Raw genomic sequence first — 19,223 nt, 5'->3', positions numbered from 1 at the left:
CTTAGTCCCCTTCTGTACTCTCTGTTCACCCATGACTGCGTGGCCAAACATGACTCCAACACCATCATTAAGTTTGCTGATGACACAAGTGGTAGGCCTGATCACCGACAACGATGAGATAGCCTATAGGGAGGAGGTCAGAGAACTGGCAGTGTGGTGCCAGGACAACAACCTCTCCCTCAATGTGAGCAAGACAAAGGAGCTGATTGTGGACTACAGGAAAGGGCATGCCGAACAGGCCCCCATTAACATCAATGGGGCTGTAGTGGAGCGGGTCAAGAGTTTCAAGTTCCTTGGTGTCCACATCACCAACGATCTATCATGGTCCAAACACATCAAGACAGTCGTGAAAAGGGCAAGACAAAACGTTTTCCCCTTCAGGAGACTGAAAAGATTTGGCATGGGTCCCCAGATCCTCAAAAAGTTCTACAGCTGCACCATCGAGAACATCCCGACCGGTTGCGTCACCGCCTGGTATGGCAACTGCTCAGCATCTGGCGCTACAGAGGGTAGTGCATACGGCCCAGTACATCACTGGGGCCAAGCTTCCTGCAATCCAGCACCTATATAATAGGCGGTGTCAGAGGAAAGCCCATAAAATTGTCAGAGACTCCAGTCACCCAAGTCATAGACTGTTTTCTCTGCTACCGCACGGCAAACAATACCGGAGCGCCTAATCTAGGACCAAAAGGCTCCTTAAAATAACAGCATCTCCCCCAAGCCATAAGACTGCTGAACAATTAATCAAATGGTCACCGGACCATTGCATTGACACCCCACCCCCCCCTCCATTTGTTTTGTACACTGCTGCTACTCACTGTTCAGTATCTATGCATAGTCACGTCACCCTACCTACATGTACAAATTACCTCTAACCTGTACCCCCTGTACATAGTCGTGTTATTGTGTTACTGTTTATTATTTTTTACTTTAGTTTATTTGGTAAATATTTTCTTAACTCTTCTTGAACTGCACTGTTGGTTAAGGGCTTGTAAGTAAGCATTTCACGGTAAGGTCTACACTTGTTGTAGTCGTTGCATGTGACAAATAAAGTTTGATTTGACAGTCGGTGGTGAATCGGAGACAAGTTTCCTCATGTGTCCTGTGTCAAGGTAGCCATGGGGTATGAGAGCGTATCTTAATGAAATCTGACATGGGATTCATCCAAAAGCATCCTGCCAAGGTTAATAACAACCCTGCCTTTATCTACAGCAGGGTTTGATCTTGACAGTTTTCTTATTTGATTTTGACCCCTCTCTGAATCCTTCTGGGAGAGTAATTGAAATAATGTTCAATATCCCCAGTGCCTGCAGGTAAAGTCATGGACAATGTGTTCTCAAATAACAAGCTTTTTTTCCTTCACCACAAAATACTATTGACTATAAAATGTGCATTTTTTTTTCTCTCCATAAATGGCATATTTCCTGAGAAAGATTGAGATGTCAGACTTTCTTTCTTGCAATCCCTCTGGAGCACATCTTTGGTTGCAATCTTGCAGTACATTTCCTACCCACTCATAGGTACTGTAGCGTTAACATGCTTACGCAGAATAAGTGTTTTCTGTTAAGCCTGCAGTGCCATTTCAGTCTGAGGTCAACCGGAAAACGCTGAAGCTGTTTCCTAAAATAACATATTGTTACAGTTCCTCCCAGCAATACCTATTGGAACTAAGCCCTGGGCCACAGCCATCTGCTCTGTAGCACAGCCCAGGCAATCCTGCCACCTAATAAGACAAAGAAATCAAATCACTTTAAACTCCTGGGATTATGGCACGACACATGCAGACAGTGCAGTGCACTACATTCCTCTCTCTGGCAGAGGTATTAACGCAGCACAGCAGCCTGAGCCCATCCTCTTGAGTGATCTCACTTCAGAGAGAAATCCACTGGGGAGAAGGGATGGACGGGACCACTTGGCACGGCTGGGCTAAAGGGGAGAAATACATTCCTTCAAGTGTGGTTGTCATCACTTTACAGAGAGCAATCCTCTCCATTTCAGAAGTAAATACAGGGTGCTGGGAGCTAGCTGGAGCTAAATCAGAGATAGAATGAAACCAAAGTGAAACATGCTCCAGAAGAAAGGTTAACAGGGCAGTGCTTGGAGAACAGGAGGGCTGAGAAGGCTGACTCTCTGGCTCCAACTCACTCTGTAACGGCAATATTCCGTTACCAACGGGAATCTGCATCATTAAGATAATATAACTATGTAACTAACGGGTTTATTTTATGTAAATGTGGAAACATGTTTTAACTGTGCTGCAAGGCTTGCGACTAATGTTTCCACTACTGTAACTTTTGCAGTTGGTGACACAAGCCCATGATTTGGTCGCACAAAAAACAAACATTCTTTAGCGCCATGCAATAAAAAAAAGATTGTAATCATCTTACACAGTCATTAAAGTCATTCACAGTTCTTTATTTAGAAGTGTCATAGACTACTGAGATGGAATTCAATAAATACTGTAAGTTGTTTCATCTAACATGTCCAAGCAGGAATGCATGACACAAGATAATTTGGATGTGCAACCTAATCCAATGACTTGTCAAACCAAAATTCATGACATTAGGCTATTGTTGTTATATTTTACTGTCAAAATAGGGTTCCAGAATGGTTCAATAGAGATGAATTTGCCTACATCTTTATGTGCACTAATATCACATAGGCCTGATTCATGATTTAGGGCTAATTGACCCAAGGAAGTGGAAACTCATAACGCATGAGCCTGATCGCTAACTCTAAATATAAAACCCACTCTAGAAGCCATGTATTATTAATGTAATGTCCTAAAAAACTTTTCACCAATGAGGCCTGTGTATACACTTGCAACGGCCGATTCGCATTTTGCACAATCCGTATCTCAAAACCATATACGATATCTCTTAGGCTAGGCATTTACATTTTTTCAGATATCCAAATACTCCCCCCCCCAAAAAAATTGCCATTTCACAAGCATGTGAAATGTCAGAATAATAGTAGAGAGAATGATATATTTATTTCAGCTTTAATTTCTTTCATCACATTCCCAGTGGGTCAGAAGTTTACATATACTCAATTAGTATTTGGTAGCATTGCCTTAAAATTGTTTAACTTGGGTCAAATGTTTTGGGTAGCCTTCCATAAGCTTCCCACAATAAGTTGGGTGAATTTTGGACAATTCCTCCTGACAGAGCTGGTGTGACTGAGTCAGGTTTGTAGGCCTCCTTGCTCGCACATGCTTTTTCAGTTCTGCCCAGAAATGTTCTATAGGGTTGAGGTCAGGGCTTTGTGATGGCCACTCCAATACCTTGACTTTGTTGTCCTTAAGCCATTTTGCCACAACTTTGGAAGTATGCTTGGGGTCATTGTCCATTTGGAAGACCCATTTGCGACCAAGCTTTAACTTCCTGACTGATGTCTTGAGAAGAGGTCGACCGATTATGATTTTTCAACGCCGATACCGATTATTGGAGGACCAAAAAAGCTGATGCCGATTAATTGGCTGATTTTTGTGCAATTTGTATTTATTTGTAATGATGACAATTACAACAATACTGAATGAACACTTATTTTAACTTAATATAATACATCAATAAAATCTATTTAGCCTCAAATAAATAATGAAACATGTTCAATTTGGTTTAAATAATGCAAAAACAAAAAGCGTTGGAGAAGAAAGTAAAAGTGCAATATGTGCCATGTAAGAAAGCTAACGTTTAAGTTCCTTGCTCAGAACATGAGAACATATGAAAGCTGGTGGTTCCTTTTAACATGAGTCTTCAATATTCCCAGGTAAGAAGTTTTAGGTTGTAGTTATTATAGGAATTATAGGACTATTTCTCTCTATACCATTTGTATTTCATATACCTTTGACTATTGGATGTTCTTATAGGCACTTTAGTATTGCCAGTGTAACAGTATAGCTTCCGTCCCTCGCCTCGCTCCTACCTGGCCTCGAACCAGGAACACATCGACAACAGCCACCCTCAAAGCAGCGTTACCTATGCAGAGCAAGGGGAACAATTACTCCAAGTCTCAGAGCGAGTGACGTTTGAAACGCTATTAGCGCGCACCCGCTAAATAGCTAGCCATTTCACATCGGTTACACCAGCCTAATCTTGGGAGTTGATAGGCTTGAAGTCATAAACAGCGCAATGCTTGAAGCACAGCGAAGAGCTGCTGGCAAAATGCACGAAAGTGCTGTTTGAATGAATGCTTACGAGCCTGCTGCTGCCTACCACCACTCAGTCAGACTGCTCTATCAAATCATAGACTTAATTATAATATAATAAACACACAGAAATACAAACCTTAGGTCATTAATATGGTCGAATCCGGAAACTATCATCTCGAAAACAAAACGTTTTTCCTTTCAGTGAAATACGGAACCGTTCCGTATTTTATCTAACAGGTGGCATCCCTAAGTCTAAATATCCCTGTTACATTGCACAACCTTCAATGTTATGTCATAAGGATGTACAATTCTGGAAAATTAGTTCGCAACGAGCCAGGCGGCCCAAACTGCTGCATATACCCTGACTCTGTTGCAAGAGAAGTGACACATTTTCCCTAGTTAAAAGAAATTAATGTTAGCAGGCAATATTAACTAAATATGCAGGTTTAAAAATATTGTGCATTGATTTTAAGAAAGGCATTGATGTTTATGGTTAGGTACACGTTGGAGCAACATGTACCTAAGCGATTATATGCAACGCAGGACAGGCTAGATAAACTAGTAATATCATCAACCATGTGTAGTTAACTAGTGATGATTGATTGATTGTTTTTTTTATAAGATAAGTTTAATGCTAGCTAGCAACTTACCTTGGCTTCTTACTGCATTTGCGTAACAGGCAGGCTCCTCGTGGAGTGCAAAGTAAAGCAGGTGGTTAGAGCGTTGGACTAGTTAACCGTAAGGTTGCAAGATTGAATCCCCGAGCTGACAAGGTAAAATAATCTGTCGTTCTGCACCTGAACAAGGCAGTTAACCCACCGTTCCTAGGCCGTCATTGAAAATAAAAATGTGTTCTTAACTGACTTGCCTAGTTAAATAAAGGTGTCAAAAAATATATATAAAAAAAGACGCCAAATCGGCACCCAAAAATACTGATTTCCAATTGTTATGAAAACTTGAAATCGGCCCTAATTAAATCGGCCATTCCGATTAATCGGTCGACCTCTAGTCTTGAGATGTTGCTTCGATATATCCACATCATTTTCCTTCCTCATCCTGCCATCTATTTTGTGAAGTGCACCAGTCCCTGCAGCAAAGCACCCCCAAGGCCGCTCAGCAAGGAAGAATCCACTGCTCAAAAACCGGCATAAAAAAAGCCAGACTCCTGTTTGCAACTGCACATGGGGACAAAGACCGTACTTTTTGGCGAAATGTCCTCTGGTCTGATGAAACAAAAATAGAACTGTTTGGCCATAATGACCATCATTTTGTTTGGAAGAAAAAGGGGAAGGCTTGCAAGCCAAAGAACAACATCCCAACCGTGAAGCACGGGGGTGGCAGCATCATGTCGTGGGGGTGCTTTGCTGCAGGAGGGGCTAGTGCACTTCACAAAATAGATGGCAGCATTAGGAAGGAAAATGATGTGGATATATCGAAGCAACATCTCAAGACATCAGTCAGGAAGTTAAAGCTTGGTCGCAAATGGGTCTTCCAAATGGACAATGACCCCAAGCATACTTCCAAAGTTGTGGCAAAATGGCTTAAGGACAACAAAGTCAAGGTATTAGAGTGGCCATCACAAAGCCCTGACCTCAACCCTATAGAACATTTGTGGGCAGAACTGAAAAAGCATGTGCGAGCAAGGAGGCCTACAAACCTGACTCAGTCACACCAGCTCTGTCAGGAGAACTTGGCCAAAATTCACCCAACTTATTGTGGGAAGCTTGTGGAAGGCTACCCGAAACATTTGACCCAAGTTAAACAAATTTAAAAGGCAATGCTACCAAATACTAATTGAGTGTATGTAAACTTCTGACCCACTGGGAATGTGATGAAAGAAATAATTCTCTACTATTATTCTGACATTTCACATTTTTTAAATAAAGTGCGTGATCCTAACTGACCTAAGACAGTGAGTTTTTACAAGGATTAAATGTCAGGAATTGTGAAAAACTGAGTTTAAATGTATTTGGCTAAGGTGTATGTAAACTTCCGACTTCAACTGTACATACATACACACACACACAACCGTTCAAAAGTTTGGGGTCACTTAGAAATGTCCTTGTCCATGAAATCATACATGAAATTAGTTGCAAAATGAATAGGAAATATGGTCAAGACGTTGACAAGGTTGTAAATAATTATTTTTTTATTGAAATAATTATTCTGTCCTTCATTTGCAGCAATTACAGCCTTGCAGACCTTTGGCATTATAGTTGTCAATTTGTTGAGGTGTTCTGAAGAGATTTCACCCCATGCTTCCTGAAGCACCTCCCACAAGTTGGATTGGCTTGATGGGCACTTCGTACGTACCATACGGTCAAGCTGCTCGCACAACAGTTCAATAGGGTTGAGATCCAGTGACTGTGCTGGCCACTCCATTATAGACAGAATACCAGCTGACTGCTTCTTCCCTAAATAGTTCTTGCATAGTTTGGAGCTGTGCTTTGGGTCATTGTCATGTTGTAGGAGGAAATTAGCTCTAATTGAGCGCTGTCCACAGGGTATGGTGTGATAGCCTTCCTTCCTTCAAGATCCCTTTTACGCTGTACAAATCTCCCACTTTACCACCACCAAAGCACCCCCAGACCATCACATTGTCTCCACCATGCTTGACAGATGGCGTCAAGCACTCCTCCAGCATCTTTTCTGCATCTCACGAATGTTCTTTGTGATCCGAACACCTCAAAAACATAAGATTTGTCTGTCCATAACACTTTTTTCCAATCTTCCTCTGTCCAGTGTCTGTGTTCTTTTGCCCATCTTAATCTTTATTGGCCAGTCTGAGATATGGCTTTTTCTTTGCAACTCTGCCTAGAAGACCAGCATCCCGGAGTCGCTCTTCACTGTTGACGTTGAGACTGGTGTTTTGCTATTTAATGAAGTTGCCAGTTGAGGACTTGTGAGGAATCTGTTTCTCAAACTAGACACTCTAATGTACTTGTCCTCTTGCTTAGTTGTGCACCGGGGCCTCCCACTCCTCTTTCTATTCTGGTTAGAGCCAGTTTGCACTGTTCTGTGAAGGGAGTAGTACACAGCGTTGTACGAGATCTTCCGTTTCTTGGCAATTTCTTGCATGGAAAAACCTTCATTTCTCAGAACAAGAATAGACTGACGAGTTTCAGAAGAAAGATCTTTCTGGCCATTTTGAGCCTGTAATCGAACCCACACATGCTTATGCTCCAGATACCCAACTAATCAAAAGAAGGCCAGTTTTATTGCGTCTTTAAAATCAGAACAACAGTTTTCAGCTGTGCTAACATAATTGCAAAAGGGTTTTCTAATTATCAATTAGCCTTTTAAAATGATAAACTTGGATTAGCTAACACAACGTGCCGTTGGAACACAGGATTTTCACCATGATAGAACTGAGTGTTTTGCATTGATCTCTTTTGGGTCTTGTGGAAACTGTTCAGTGGGAGCCTGTAATTGCCAATGAAGTGGGGAAAATAGTATACTGATGTCAGGGCTGACTGGAGGGCTAAATGCACAGAAGTAGCTCAACACACGGTTATAAAAACTACATTCAAAGGTTTGTTGTTTTATGAAATTAAGTATTATAAAACAGTGGGCTACTAGCTCAATATTGAGAGTTGAAAAATAAAAAAGTATACCTGTTGAGATTTCTAGCTCACTCAGGAAAAAAAAAAAAGATATATATAAATAGATAAAAGAGAAGCAAATGGGTCTGATGTGTTCAATTAAATGGGGAACGAGTGATTTCTTTAAGTTTCTTAGATGCTCAAATATGTTACGTTATGTGCGCATGCGTAGCTTCATTAGAGACTTAAATTACAGCACCTGGTAATCACTTCCCCGTAGACAATCATCAGGAGCACACAGCCCGTTGGTATGTAACTGCGAACTACTCAGTCTAGCATTGATGTTTAAGTCAATTATATGTTTGTGCACTGAACGTTTACCTCACTGTGTCGGTGTTAGTTAGCCGGGAGTAACTTGTAGCTCGCTGGGTGTGGTAGCTCAGCGACCCAGATGCTATATAGCATTAGGCTATTATTATCAGCCATTTGCATTGTGCTGATTGTTCGGAGCACTCTGCTGGTTTCTGGTGGCGGTGGTGATAGCGGTGGTTTGGTTCGGTGATCCATGGTGGAGTGCCGCATTATGTTGCGTTTGTGTGTAAATCCTTTGGACGAGGCATGTGGTGGCATGGGTTCTGTGTCCTGTGACAGCGTTCATAGCAACCTGTGACGGCAGAGTCACTGTGCGCATGCTCCTCTGGCGCTGGGCATTCTGGGTGATGTAGTCGGTGCTGTTTTAAGCCAGATTCGCCACATCTTTGATGGTGTTGCAGGCTTATTTGATTTATTATTATTATTATTATTATTATTATTATTATTATTATTATTATTATTATTATTATAATATTACTTGAATAATATACTAAATAATATATCTGAATAATATATTGTCATTACTTGTTTGTTGTATTTCAGGTTTATGACCTGTGGTCATTTGATTTAAAATAAAATTAAGGACAAAACACGAGTCATGACATTGTGTGCTTCCTGGTGAGCCTTTTCGGAGGGCTAAATAACGAAAATCCGAACAGTCATAAACCACCGGTTCTCCTTTACATGGATAATGCAAGTGCTAGAACATTCGTCACGAGACTAACTTCTGATAAGCAAACAGTCCACCCATAAAGCTGTCTGCTCATCTGCTGACTTACTAGGCAAATCATTAATGAGTGAAAGCCAAGAATAAGGATAGAGTCTACAGTTAAAGGACTACTTAAACCCAGTTGGCAGAAAACACTTGAGCTTGAGTTAAACGCTAGAAAAGTTGGCAAGATGGCAGCATCAGAGGAGGAGCTGGAGAGGTTAAAACAGAAGCGGTCAGCAGCCCAGACTGCGTTCACTAGAAGAGCCAATTACCTCACCTCCAGAGCTAGTGCACTGGGGGAAAGTGAAATGAGAAGTGAGTGGAGGAACTTTAAAGTGGATCACTCCAGAGTCAGAGATGCAGGGTTTGAGTATGCCACGGCCCTGAGAGAAGTGGACGATGATGAAGCCAAAAAGAAGGCGGAAAACATTGACGGAAAAACAGCAGAATGTGACTGTAAGTTTGATGAAACTGAACAAGTCATCCTGATCAGATTCTGGACAAGGTTCGCTGAGGCGGAGATTACCACCCTCACTGAAGAGGCTGGATCAGCCATGGACCAGGCCGAGGACACCGATCACCACCACCACCAGGAGGGAATGTGAATTGATTCATAGGAACCTGGAACGGGAGGTCAACAACTTCGAACGAGGATTGGATGAGTGGAAAGATTTGATCCCTCGGTCCAAGGCAACAGAGTCAAAGGACCAGGTCCGGAAGTTGAAGAAAAGGCGTGAAAAACTGTGGGATGAGTGGGCATGGAAAGGCGGTTCTCAATCCGACGACGAAGGGAAACTGGGAAAAGTGAAAATTGTGGAGCAGGAGGAGCCAGTTGGGACTTACAACTACAGGCCCCAGATCAGCCTAGAACGTGCACGCTTGCCCATGTTTGCTGGTAATATGAGGGATTACTACCGCTGGAAAGCTGAATGGGAGGACTTGCAACGTCTGGGAAACCCTCATGGATTGGAAAACGTGAGAAAATTCCATCTCTTGGGAAGCCTAGATGAAAAAGTCAAGAGGGACCTCGTATTGTCCAGCTGTGGATCCGCCAACGACGTGTTCAGGCTCCTGGACAACAAGTACGGAAATAAGCCAAAAATAGTGCTGCTGATTGCACACGAAGTGCAAGGACTTTGCCCCATCAAAGGAAACCATCCAAGGAAGCAATCGAACTGATTCAAGCTGTGGAGAGAGCTCTTCGTGACCTACAAGTCTTAGGGGAGGAAGATGCTGTGAAGAACCGAGTGGTTGCGCAGTTGATTGAAAGTAAGCTTCCTGACTCCATGAAAGAAAAGTGGATAACACACAAAAATGACCCTGGAAGCGGGTTTTCACCACGCAACCACTTTGACTGTCTACTGCAATACTTGAAGAAGCAGGAGGACATTCTCGAGGAGCTAGACCAGCTACAGCCTAGCCCGGCGGACAATACTGAGAGGTCGAGCGAGAAGAAAAAAGAAAGGAGGGCATTCACCAGAGCCACATCAGGAAACACCCTAAAGGGCGCTCAACCAAGCTCATGCATCACATGTGGAGACAACGAGCATGGAAGTAGGCTGTTCGCCTGCAAGGTCTTCAAGAAGCTCAATCTGACAGGCAAGAAGGCTCAGCTTAGGAGAGCAGGAGCATGCTTTAAGTGCTTGCGCCTTCATGGTGACGATGGCAGCTGCACACAAAAGTATCTATGCTCAAAGGATGACTGTCAGAAAGAGGGCTCTTCAGACCATAATTACTTGCTCTGTCCAAAGTCACAGATCAAGAAGAAAGAGGAAAAGAGCGGAGAGCAGAGCGACGCAAAATTGGGGAAAAGGGGGCTTGGACTAACCAACAAACAGGAGGAGCTCCTTGCCAAACTTTCTCCAGAGGTGCGAGCAGAGTTCAAAGAAGCCTTTTCAAATAAGATCACGACAAAAGTGTGTGCTAGCATTGGTTGTGAGCCAAAAGAGTGCCCTGTCATAATGATGCTACTGGATGTGACGACAAACTCTGGCCAGCTAGTCGGTACATTGATTGATCTCGCTTCAGATACTAATTATATCTCTAATAAAGCAGCACAGCGTCTCAAGCTAAATGGTGAGAGCATTAAGTTGATTGTCCAAGGTGTTGGAGGGATGGAGAAAACCATTACTACCATGAAGTATACCCTGAGGCTGAGAGTAAAAACTCCCAGAGGTACAATAGCAGAGCACAAACTCCTCTGTTACGGCTTGGAAGATGTTGCGAAGGTGAACCAAGCTGTCACGCCACAGCAACTGCAGAAGTTCTTTCCAAATGTTCAACTCAAGGACTTGGTCCGGCCCGAAAAGATCGACCTGTTGATTAGCCACAGAGAGGGTCGCCTTGTCCCACAGCCAGTCAGAGTAGTTGGAGACCTCGTCCTCTGGGATGGTCCCCTTAGGAAGACTGTTGGTGGAACGCATCCTGACCTCTTTGAAGTGATAGACCTAGCAGTGCACAGGTCTGAAACACATTTCGCTAGGTCAATGAGAACAGCTTCAAGGGCGTACAAAGAGATTCTCGTGAAGACGGGAGGACCCAGTGGAGTTTCGGTGGAAGAAGACGCAATCCTCCGAAACACTGCAACTACCAACAAATACGTTTTTGAATGGTTTAAGTGGGACAGTATTGGCGCCGCCTGTGATCCTCAGTGTGGTGGCTGCAGATGCGGTAGGTGCCCCCCTGGAGGCAAGGAAATGACCCTAGGAGAGGAAAGAGACTTGGAGAAAATAAAGGAATGTCTGACCTACGTGCAAGCTGACAAGCACAGCGAATCCCCTCACTGGGACGCAGCTTACCCGTGGAAAGGAGACCCCACAACACTGCCTGACAATCGACGTGCAGTGGAAGCAACCTTTTTAAACACTGAGAAACGACTGGAGAGGGAGCCGGAATGGAAGGCTGCGTACAGAGAGCAAATCCACGATATGGTCTCAAGAGGGGCTGCCGTTAAAGTCACCCAGGAGGAAATCGATAGCTGGAAGGGACCTAAGTGGTATATCAGTCATTTAGTTGCTCCTAATCCTCACTCAACCACTACCCCTGTAAGAATTGTCTGGAACAGTAGCCAAGAATTCATGGGAATAAGTTTAAATGACCTACTGTACAAGGGTCCTGATGTCCTAAATCAGATAAGGGGCGTGCTTCTGAGATTCAGGACTGGGTTGTACGCCGCCCTGAGCGATGTGAAAAAATGTACAACTCTGTCTGGCTAGAAGACAAAGAAGTACACCTCCATAGATTCCTCTGGAGAGACAATCCCGAGGAGGTGATCGAAGTCTTTGCTGTCGTCAGGGTCAACATTGGCGATAAACCTGCTGGTTGTATCGCCCAGGTGGCAATGAGAGAAACAGCCAACCTGCCCCAGTTTGCAGACATGGTTGAGGAGCGCAGAGTTGTGGTAGAAGATAGTTATGTGGATGACATCTTGACGTCCCACAATGACTTGCAGATACTGGAGAAAATCACCAAAGGAGTGGAAAAGATCTTAAAGGCTGGAGGCTTCTCCCTTAAGCCATGGGTCTTATCAGGCCAAAGTGGGAGGTCCGCAACCACAACTGATGCCAGTATCAGTAAGACAACTGTGAGTGTGCCCAAAACGCTGGTATTACCCAACCAGATGCGGAACGAAGAGAGCAAAGCACTTGGAGTCGGCTATGAACCAGAGACCGACAAACTTCGTGTGATGACCTCTGTAAATTTCTCAAAGAAGAGAGGAAAGATGAGAACAGGAGTCGATTTGCGCGAAGAGGAAGTCAGAGGTAAAACTCCAAACCCATTGACCCGTCGGATGCTGCTAAGCCAGATCGCTGGATTCTACGACCCCATTGGTCTTGCCACACCCGTAAAGCAGAAAGGGGTTATGCTTGTGAGAGAAGCTTACCAAGAAGCGAGTATAAGCAGTCCAGTTAAGGACACTTGGGATGACCCACTCTCACCAAAACTACGAGAGGCTTCCATAAGACTCCTCGAAGAATATGTGAGACTTGCCCAGATCAGGTTCGAAAGAAGCCTCACACCAACTGGAGCCATAGGCCATCCAATGGGAGTCACGTTTTCAGATGGGAGTGAGGCTTCCTACGGCGTGGTGCTCTATCTCCGTTGGGAGACGGAGAATGGGGTCGTAGTGAGGCTGGTTGAGTCAAAAGTAAAGCTTACCCCTCTCAACCAGAAAGGAAACGTGATTAAGGCAGAGGTATGTGGTGCTGTCTTTTCGATCCGCCTGAGAAAATACCTTGTAAAGCACTGCCGCATCAAGGTCGCACGCTGGGTCCACTTCGTGGATAGCCAAACAATCCTGGGAGCAATTCACAAGGATAGCTATGGCTACCAAACTTTCTTCGCTAACCGCATCGGAGAGATCCAGAAGGCTGGACCAGTGGAAGACTGGAGGTGGATTGAGGGCAACCTGAACATAGCAGACATCATCACAAGGGGAGCAACTCCTGAGGAACTCGATGAAGGGTCAGAGTGGCAACAAGGCCCAGAGTTCCTGAGTTGGCCTGAGGCTGAGTGGCCTGTGAAGACGGCCAGTGAGATAGTGACCAGCGTGGCTGATGACGTTAAAAGGTTGCAGAGAAGAGCGTTCTCAGCTGTAGTCACCAGGTCTCAGGCAGAAAAATTGTCAGGCCCCAGCAATACTGATGTTGGGGCAGACTTGCAAGACTCCGCACCGTGACCGCAGATGAAAGACCAAGGTCCAATTCCAGCAGTAGAGAGGCCAAAGAGGAAGCCCTGGGGTGTAGCTCTAGTGAGCCTTGTCGGGCCCGAACGATTCAGTAGCTTGTCTAAATTGTGTGGAACAATCGCCTGGGTTCGAAGAGCGGCAGAATCCTGGCTGAGGACAAGCTACCAAGCCTCGAGCTCAGCAAACGGGGAGGTGAGGGGCCCCAGGCTGTCTGTGGGAGAGAGAACAGCAGCTTTCCAAGACCTAGCCCTTGCAGCCCAAGACGGCGTGAACTTTCAGGATACGACCTTAAACCGCCTTGTTGTGATGAAAGATGACAACAATGGACTCTTACTTTGTGGTGGTAGAGTCCAGTCTTGGAATGAAGACGGAACCGCTGTACCTTTAATCCCGTTCCGGTCGTGGCTGGGGGCCTTGCTTGCGAGGGAAGCTCACGAAGTGAATCATGAAGGGGTGGCTGCCACACTGCTGCACACTAAAAGAAAGGCCTGGGTTGTGCAAGGTCGGAGGACAGTGAAGAAGGTGGTCAACAGGTGCATCACTTGCAAGACGCAAAGAGCCCGGCTCTGCCGGCAAGTGATGAGCGCTCTTCCTCAGGAACGTACCAGTAGAGCGAACCCATTCGAGTATACTACACTAGACCTCTTTGGACCCTTTGAAGTGAGGGACGCTGTTAAGAAAAGAACCAAGAAAAAGGTCTGGGGAGTCGTGTATTGCTGCATGACTTCCAGAGCCGTCCATGCTGATCTCATCGATGACCAGTCTTCTGAGAGCTTTCTTCAGGCCTACTCCCGGTTCACTGCTCTGAGAGAGCTACACAAGCACCTGGCCTGTTTGCAGAAGGCATCTGTTGAAGACAAGGCTGACAGAAATAGCACAGAGTGGAAATGGGACTTTCATCCTGCAGACTCGCCATACAGGAATGGAGCAGCAGAGGCAGCTGTTAAGCTCCTTAAAAGAGCTCTTAACAGTCTTGGCGGAACAACTGGCTGCTACACCTGGGGGGAGTTCCAGACCCTTCTCTACTCTGCAGCCAACTTGACTAATGAGCGACCCATCGACGCCAGGGCACAGGAACAAGAGGACTCAGTGGAGTCCTTGACCCCCAACTCCCTTATCCTGGGGCGCACCGGACAGGGAGGTGACATACACAGAAAATCGTCATTCGCAGGGATGTGAGGAGGTTGGTGATCTTGATTCCTGCTGAAGACCAAGAGGAGGTAAGATAAGTCCTCGCCATGGGTACCCAAAGACTGTGACTCGGTGTTCTTTGCTTAGCTAGCGGGTAACCCTGGGAGGCAACTGAGTGCTTCGAGGGCAAACCTACACTCAGTAGGAGGAAAGGTGGTGGAGCCTACCTCCTTAGTTAATACATGTTTGTAAATGCCTACAAAGACTGGACTTTAGTTTGAAATTTTCACTGAGAGACTCAAGAGACTGTGCCCTCCTTGGATCTTCGATCAGTCGGCCAAGTGGGAGGTGTTGAGATTTCTAGCTCACTCAGGAAAAAAAGAAAAAGATATATATAAATAGATAAAAGAGAAGCAAATGGGTCTGATGTGTTCAATTAAATGGGGAACGAGTGATTTCTTTAAGTTTCTTAGATGCTCAAATATGTTACGTTATGTGCGCATGCGTAGCTTCACTAGAGACTTAAATTACAGCACCTGGTAATCACTTCCCCGTAGACAATCATCAGGAGCACACAGCCCGTTGGTATGTAACTGCGAACTACTCAGTCTAGCATTGATGTTTAAGTCACTTATATGTTTGTGCACTGAACGTTTACCTCACTGTGTCGGTGTTAGTTAGCCGGGAGTAACTTGTAGCTCGCTGGGTGCGGTAGCTCAGCGACCCAGATGCTATATAGCATTAGGCTATTATTATCAGCCATTTGCATTGTGCTGATTGTTCGGAGCACTCTGCTGGTTTCTGGTGGCGGTGGTGATAGCGGTGGTTTGGTTCGGTGATCCATGTTGGAGTGCCGCATTATGTTGCGTTTGTGTGTAAATCCTTTGGACGAGGCATGTGGTGGCATGGGTTCTGTGTCCTGTGACAGCGTTCATAGCAACCTGTGACGGCAGAGTCACTGTGCGCATGCTCCTCTGGCGCTGGGCATTCTGGGTGATGTAGTCGGTGCTGTTTTAAGCCAGATTCGCCACATCTTTGATGGTGTTGCAGGCTTATTTGATTTATTATTATTATTATTACTTGAATAATATATCTGAATAATATATTGTCATTACTTGTTTGTTGTATTTCAGGTTTATGACCTGTGGTCATTTGATTTAAAATAAAATTAAGGACAAAACACGAGTCATGACATTGTGTGCTTCCTGGTGAGCCTTTTCGGAGGGCTAAATAACGAAAATCCGAACAATACCTACAGTAGAGAAAGTGGAGATGGGCTTTTCAACAAGTACAACAGTAGTTGCTTCCAAATTGCATTTTTAAATGTTATACATAGAGAATGCATTTTTCAGTGCCCACGTATGAGGAAAGTGAGTGAGTGAGTGAGTGAGTGAGTGAGTGAGTGAGTGAGTGAGCTCATCACAGCAGCCGACCCTAACGAAACAGGCACAGACGCAGGGCAGACACAATCATTTCAGGAATAATGAGGATAATGCACTTTACTGTTCGACCAAATCATGGTCTTATCCACGCAAGAAATAGTCCGTTTTGATTGCGGTGTCCAGGTAGAATGTGCAACTCGCACCGATGCTACCAATTAAAAATATAACTCGCACAGCCATTTCAAAGGGTCGCAAAAATGTGACTAAATTGTCGAAGTCTGTAGCCCTGTTGTGTATGATAGTGTTGTAGTTTGACTATTCAGGTGGAAAGCTTTTAAAGCCTACAGCTAGATCCAGCTGTTTATCAGCTCTGTACTTAAAATAGGCTATACAATTAGACTGCCTTGCACATAGTACCCTGTTTGTCCTTGGAACAATATTAAGGGTGCATAATATATCTGCATAATATTCTGTTTTCAGGTGCTTTTATCTAGAAACCCATAACCTGACTCATAGCCAAAGCTAAGGACAAAAGACTGGTTAAGGCCAGTTGCTTCAGAAAAACATGCATCTTAATACCTGCATGATATTGCCTTGAACTATATGGAGCTGGTTGCTATGGCCAACTTACAGTCTTGACAGCCATCCTATATAACATTCAACGGACAATAAAATACCGCTCTCGCGCAGGCAGCGGTACAAGAAAAATAAACATTTTACAGAAAGGATTTTGTGCAAACGGTGTAACACAAGATCTGATTAAAAATACCAATAAAGGAAATATAAATCACATGGATATTAGGCTTCCGTTCAAAAATATGATTACAGTAGGATAAAATATGGCCCATCAGTTTGAAATGCCTTTGCATCCAAACTTTATTTTCTGCATCACTCATTCAGGTGACTATGAGATTGAAACAAACATCTAATGCTGTGCTGTAAAGCTGAGAAATATGAGTCTTGCATCCCAATGAGCTTCAAAATACTGTAGTGTCAACCTACTCGGAATGACACTGCCAACGTTATGAATCAGGACCTTACTGCAGGGAGTAGGAGACAGTGGTTTGACCAAACTAGAGCTTCAGAAACAGACAATGGAGCTGCCTTCTAATGCTTCTGTAGGGCAGGTTAGATGTATCCCCTTTCAGACCCATGTCCACTACTGCAATGTTTTGACTGAGTTATGACTTGGACAAGAGGACACTTGCCACTAGTCTTTAAATCAGTTGAGGTCTGTCTGTGTCTGTTTGACAGGGCGGAACAAGAAAAATAAATGTCTTAACAGATGAAGCACAGACAGAGGAGAGGGGCTGCTGGGGTGTACAAACAACATGGTCACACATACTTTGGGTTAGTTCATAGGACCATCCTTTTGGATTGGTTATCAAATGGAAAACTGCAAGGCTAGAGTAGGTAAAATACTAGTCTGGTGGCCTAGTCTGTCTTGTACTTTAGCCGACTCACATATAATGTACTGAAATGTGAAACCCTGCCACGAGCAAAAGCTGTGCCCACTTTAAAGGGTTAATAGCCCATACAAGGTCAGGTTCTAGGATAATGTGGAACCACTCTCTCTTCTTTACTTCAATGGATCTTGCTCCTAGTGTGGATGGGATACTTGCCTCCTAAATTACCTTGTAGCAAAACATAGGCTTTATTAAAAGGGGTAACAATTAAATGTTCTCAATTTGAAAATGGCTTTAGGATGTGATTAGCGCGCGCACACACACACACACACACACACACACACACACACACACACACACACACACACACACACACACACACACAATCAATTCATTCCAGCTGGTGGCATAAACAGCTGTTAGCACCTCGGGTTAAAAGTTATTATTATTGAGCAGTACAAGACACTGAGTAATACAGTAATGGCGTCCCGTGTTCAATTGTATGATTGAATAATACCCATGACCAAACTAGGCATTTCATTTTCTACAAACTTAATGACTACGTTAACTAGCAACATAATTGTTACATTTGCGTTCTGTACAGTCAGAGCATCGATTCGCTGATGGACGCCAGGATCGGGGTCAGTTACCTCCTCAGCACCCGAGCCTTGACAGGTGGAGTAGCAGGGTCACAGCACCTGATACAAGGACCCTTGATACCCGAATATCTAACTATAACAGTTACAATCCTTACCTTTGTCAGCTGTGCTATTTTCTTGCTCATTTTGAGGTGCAGATCTTGGGTATATTCCATGGTGATTGTTGATGATGAGCCAGAATTATATTTCCCTGCTCCGGTCGATGGATTGCCAACAGCAGGGCTGTAGTACTGCTGCCAACCCGCTCCAGTCGCCATCTTCACGATCCTTCAAATGTTGTTACTATAAGAATGTGATGTAGCGATCAATGGCACAATGGTCAAAGCAGGTTCTCCTGCAACGGGATCTTTCTCCTCGAAACCGTAAAATAAAACAACATCAAGACATCAATCTTTCAACTGCTGGATATCAATCTCTCATTTTGCGCAGGGAAAAAAACTAATGCAATAGCTGATAGCATAACGTTGTAATATTTGCCCTTATTTGCTGAACCAATTAACACTGCCTACCATCTTCACAGAAATGTTGCAGTTTCATGAAGAGGTCCTCAGCATTAACTAACGTTAGATGGCTATCGTTAGGTGTAGCAACAGCATTCGTTTGACCACACTCAAATTCCGGAAATTCGTCGATTTGTATTTGCAATAATGAAAGAGCTTGGTGAATTGATGTTACTCACGTTGAACCCGATATTTTGCACCGGAGAGAGCCGGTCCGAAGAGAGGTTTCTTCAATGCATAACTAGCTATGGCAGGCTGAGTGGTTGCTGCACTGCTAAGGACTCGGTTACCATGGATCACTTCAACAGTTTACATGACTGACGTCAGTTCCGTTCGTTTTCACGCTCTCCCCTCAGTTTCATTGATGCGATGAAATATTATTGGTACTGCTACGATGGAGAGCAGAGTCAGCGGAAACCTTCACCACATTTCAATAGTGTTAATCAAAACATTGTAATTTTTGCATATTTTGGGGATATGGTTCAAGGAGAGAGAGAGAGTGTGTGTGTGTGTGTGTGTGTGTGTGTGTGTGTGTGTGTGTGTGTGTGTGTGTGTGTGTGTGTGTGTGTGTGTGTGTGTGTGTGTGTGTGTGTGATGCGTGTGTATGACCAGATCACACATTTTAGGAGGTGTGTGAGGAGGACAAAGCTGGTCATTGATCAAGCTTGCTGCCTGCATGCCT

The 19,223-nt window shown here is 44.3% G+C and overlaps 1 protein-coding gene across 7 annotated transcripts in view; it reads right to left on the bottom strand.

The window, feature by feature from the left end:
* Positions 1-18,839, bottom strand: part of LOC106571378 (protein FAM184A) — a 105,054-nt gene extending 86,215 nt beyond the window's left edge. For 6 of the 7 annotated variants that reach the window (XR_006759173.2, XM_014144395.3, XM_014144393.3 and 3 more), the window contains exons 1-2: positions 18,721-18,839; positions 18,137-18,323 (exon numbers count right to left, since the gene is read on the bottom strand). Coding sequence is in view for 6 of the 7 variants with exons in the window: in XM_014144395.3 (XP_013999870.2) it covers positions 18,137-18,298 (162 nt within the window). In the remaining variant the exon portion in view is untranslated. Of the gene's footprint in view, positions 1-18,136 lie in introns of all 7 variants that reach the window. The other variant, XM_014144394.3, reaches the window with a different exon arrangement.
* Positions 18,840-19,223: the final 384 nt, after the last annotated feature.

This window comes from Salmo salar, chromosome 15 (assembly GCF_965601325.2).
Source record: "Salmo salar chromosome 15, fSalSal1, whole genome shotgun sequence".
Classification (NCBI taxonomy): domain Eukaryota; kingdom Metazoa; phylum Chordata; class Actinopteri; order Salmoniformes; family Salmonidae; genus Salmo; species Salmo salar.
Note: the sequence above shows the minus strand (reverse complement) of the source record. Positions and strands in the feature narration are given on the sequence as shown.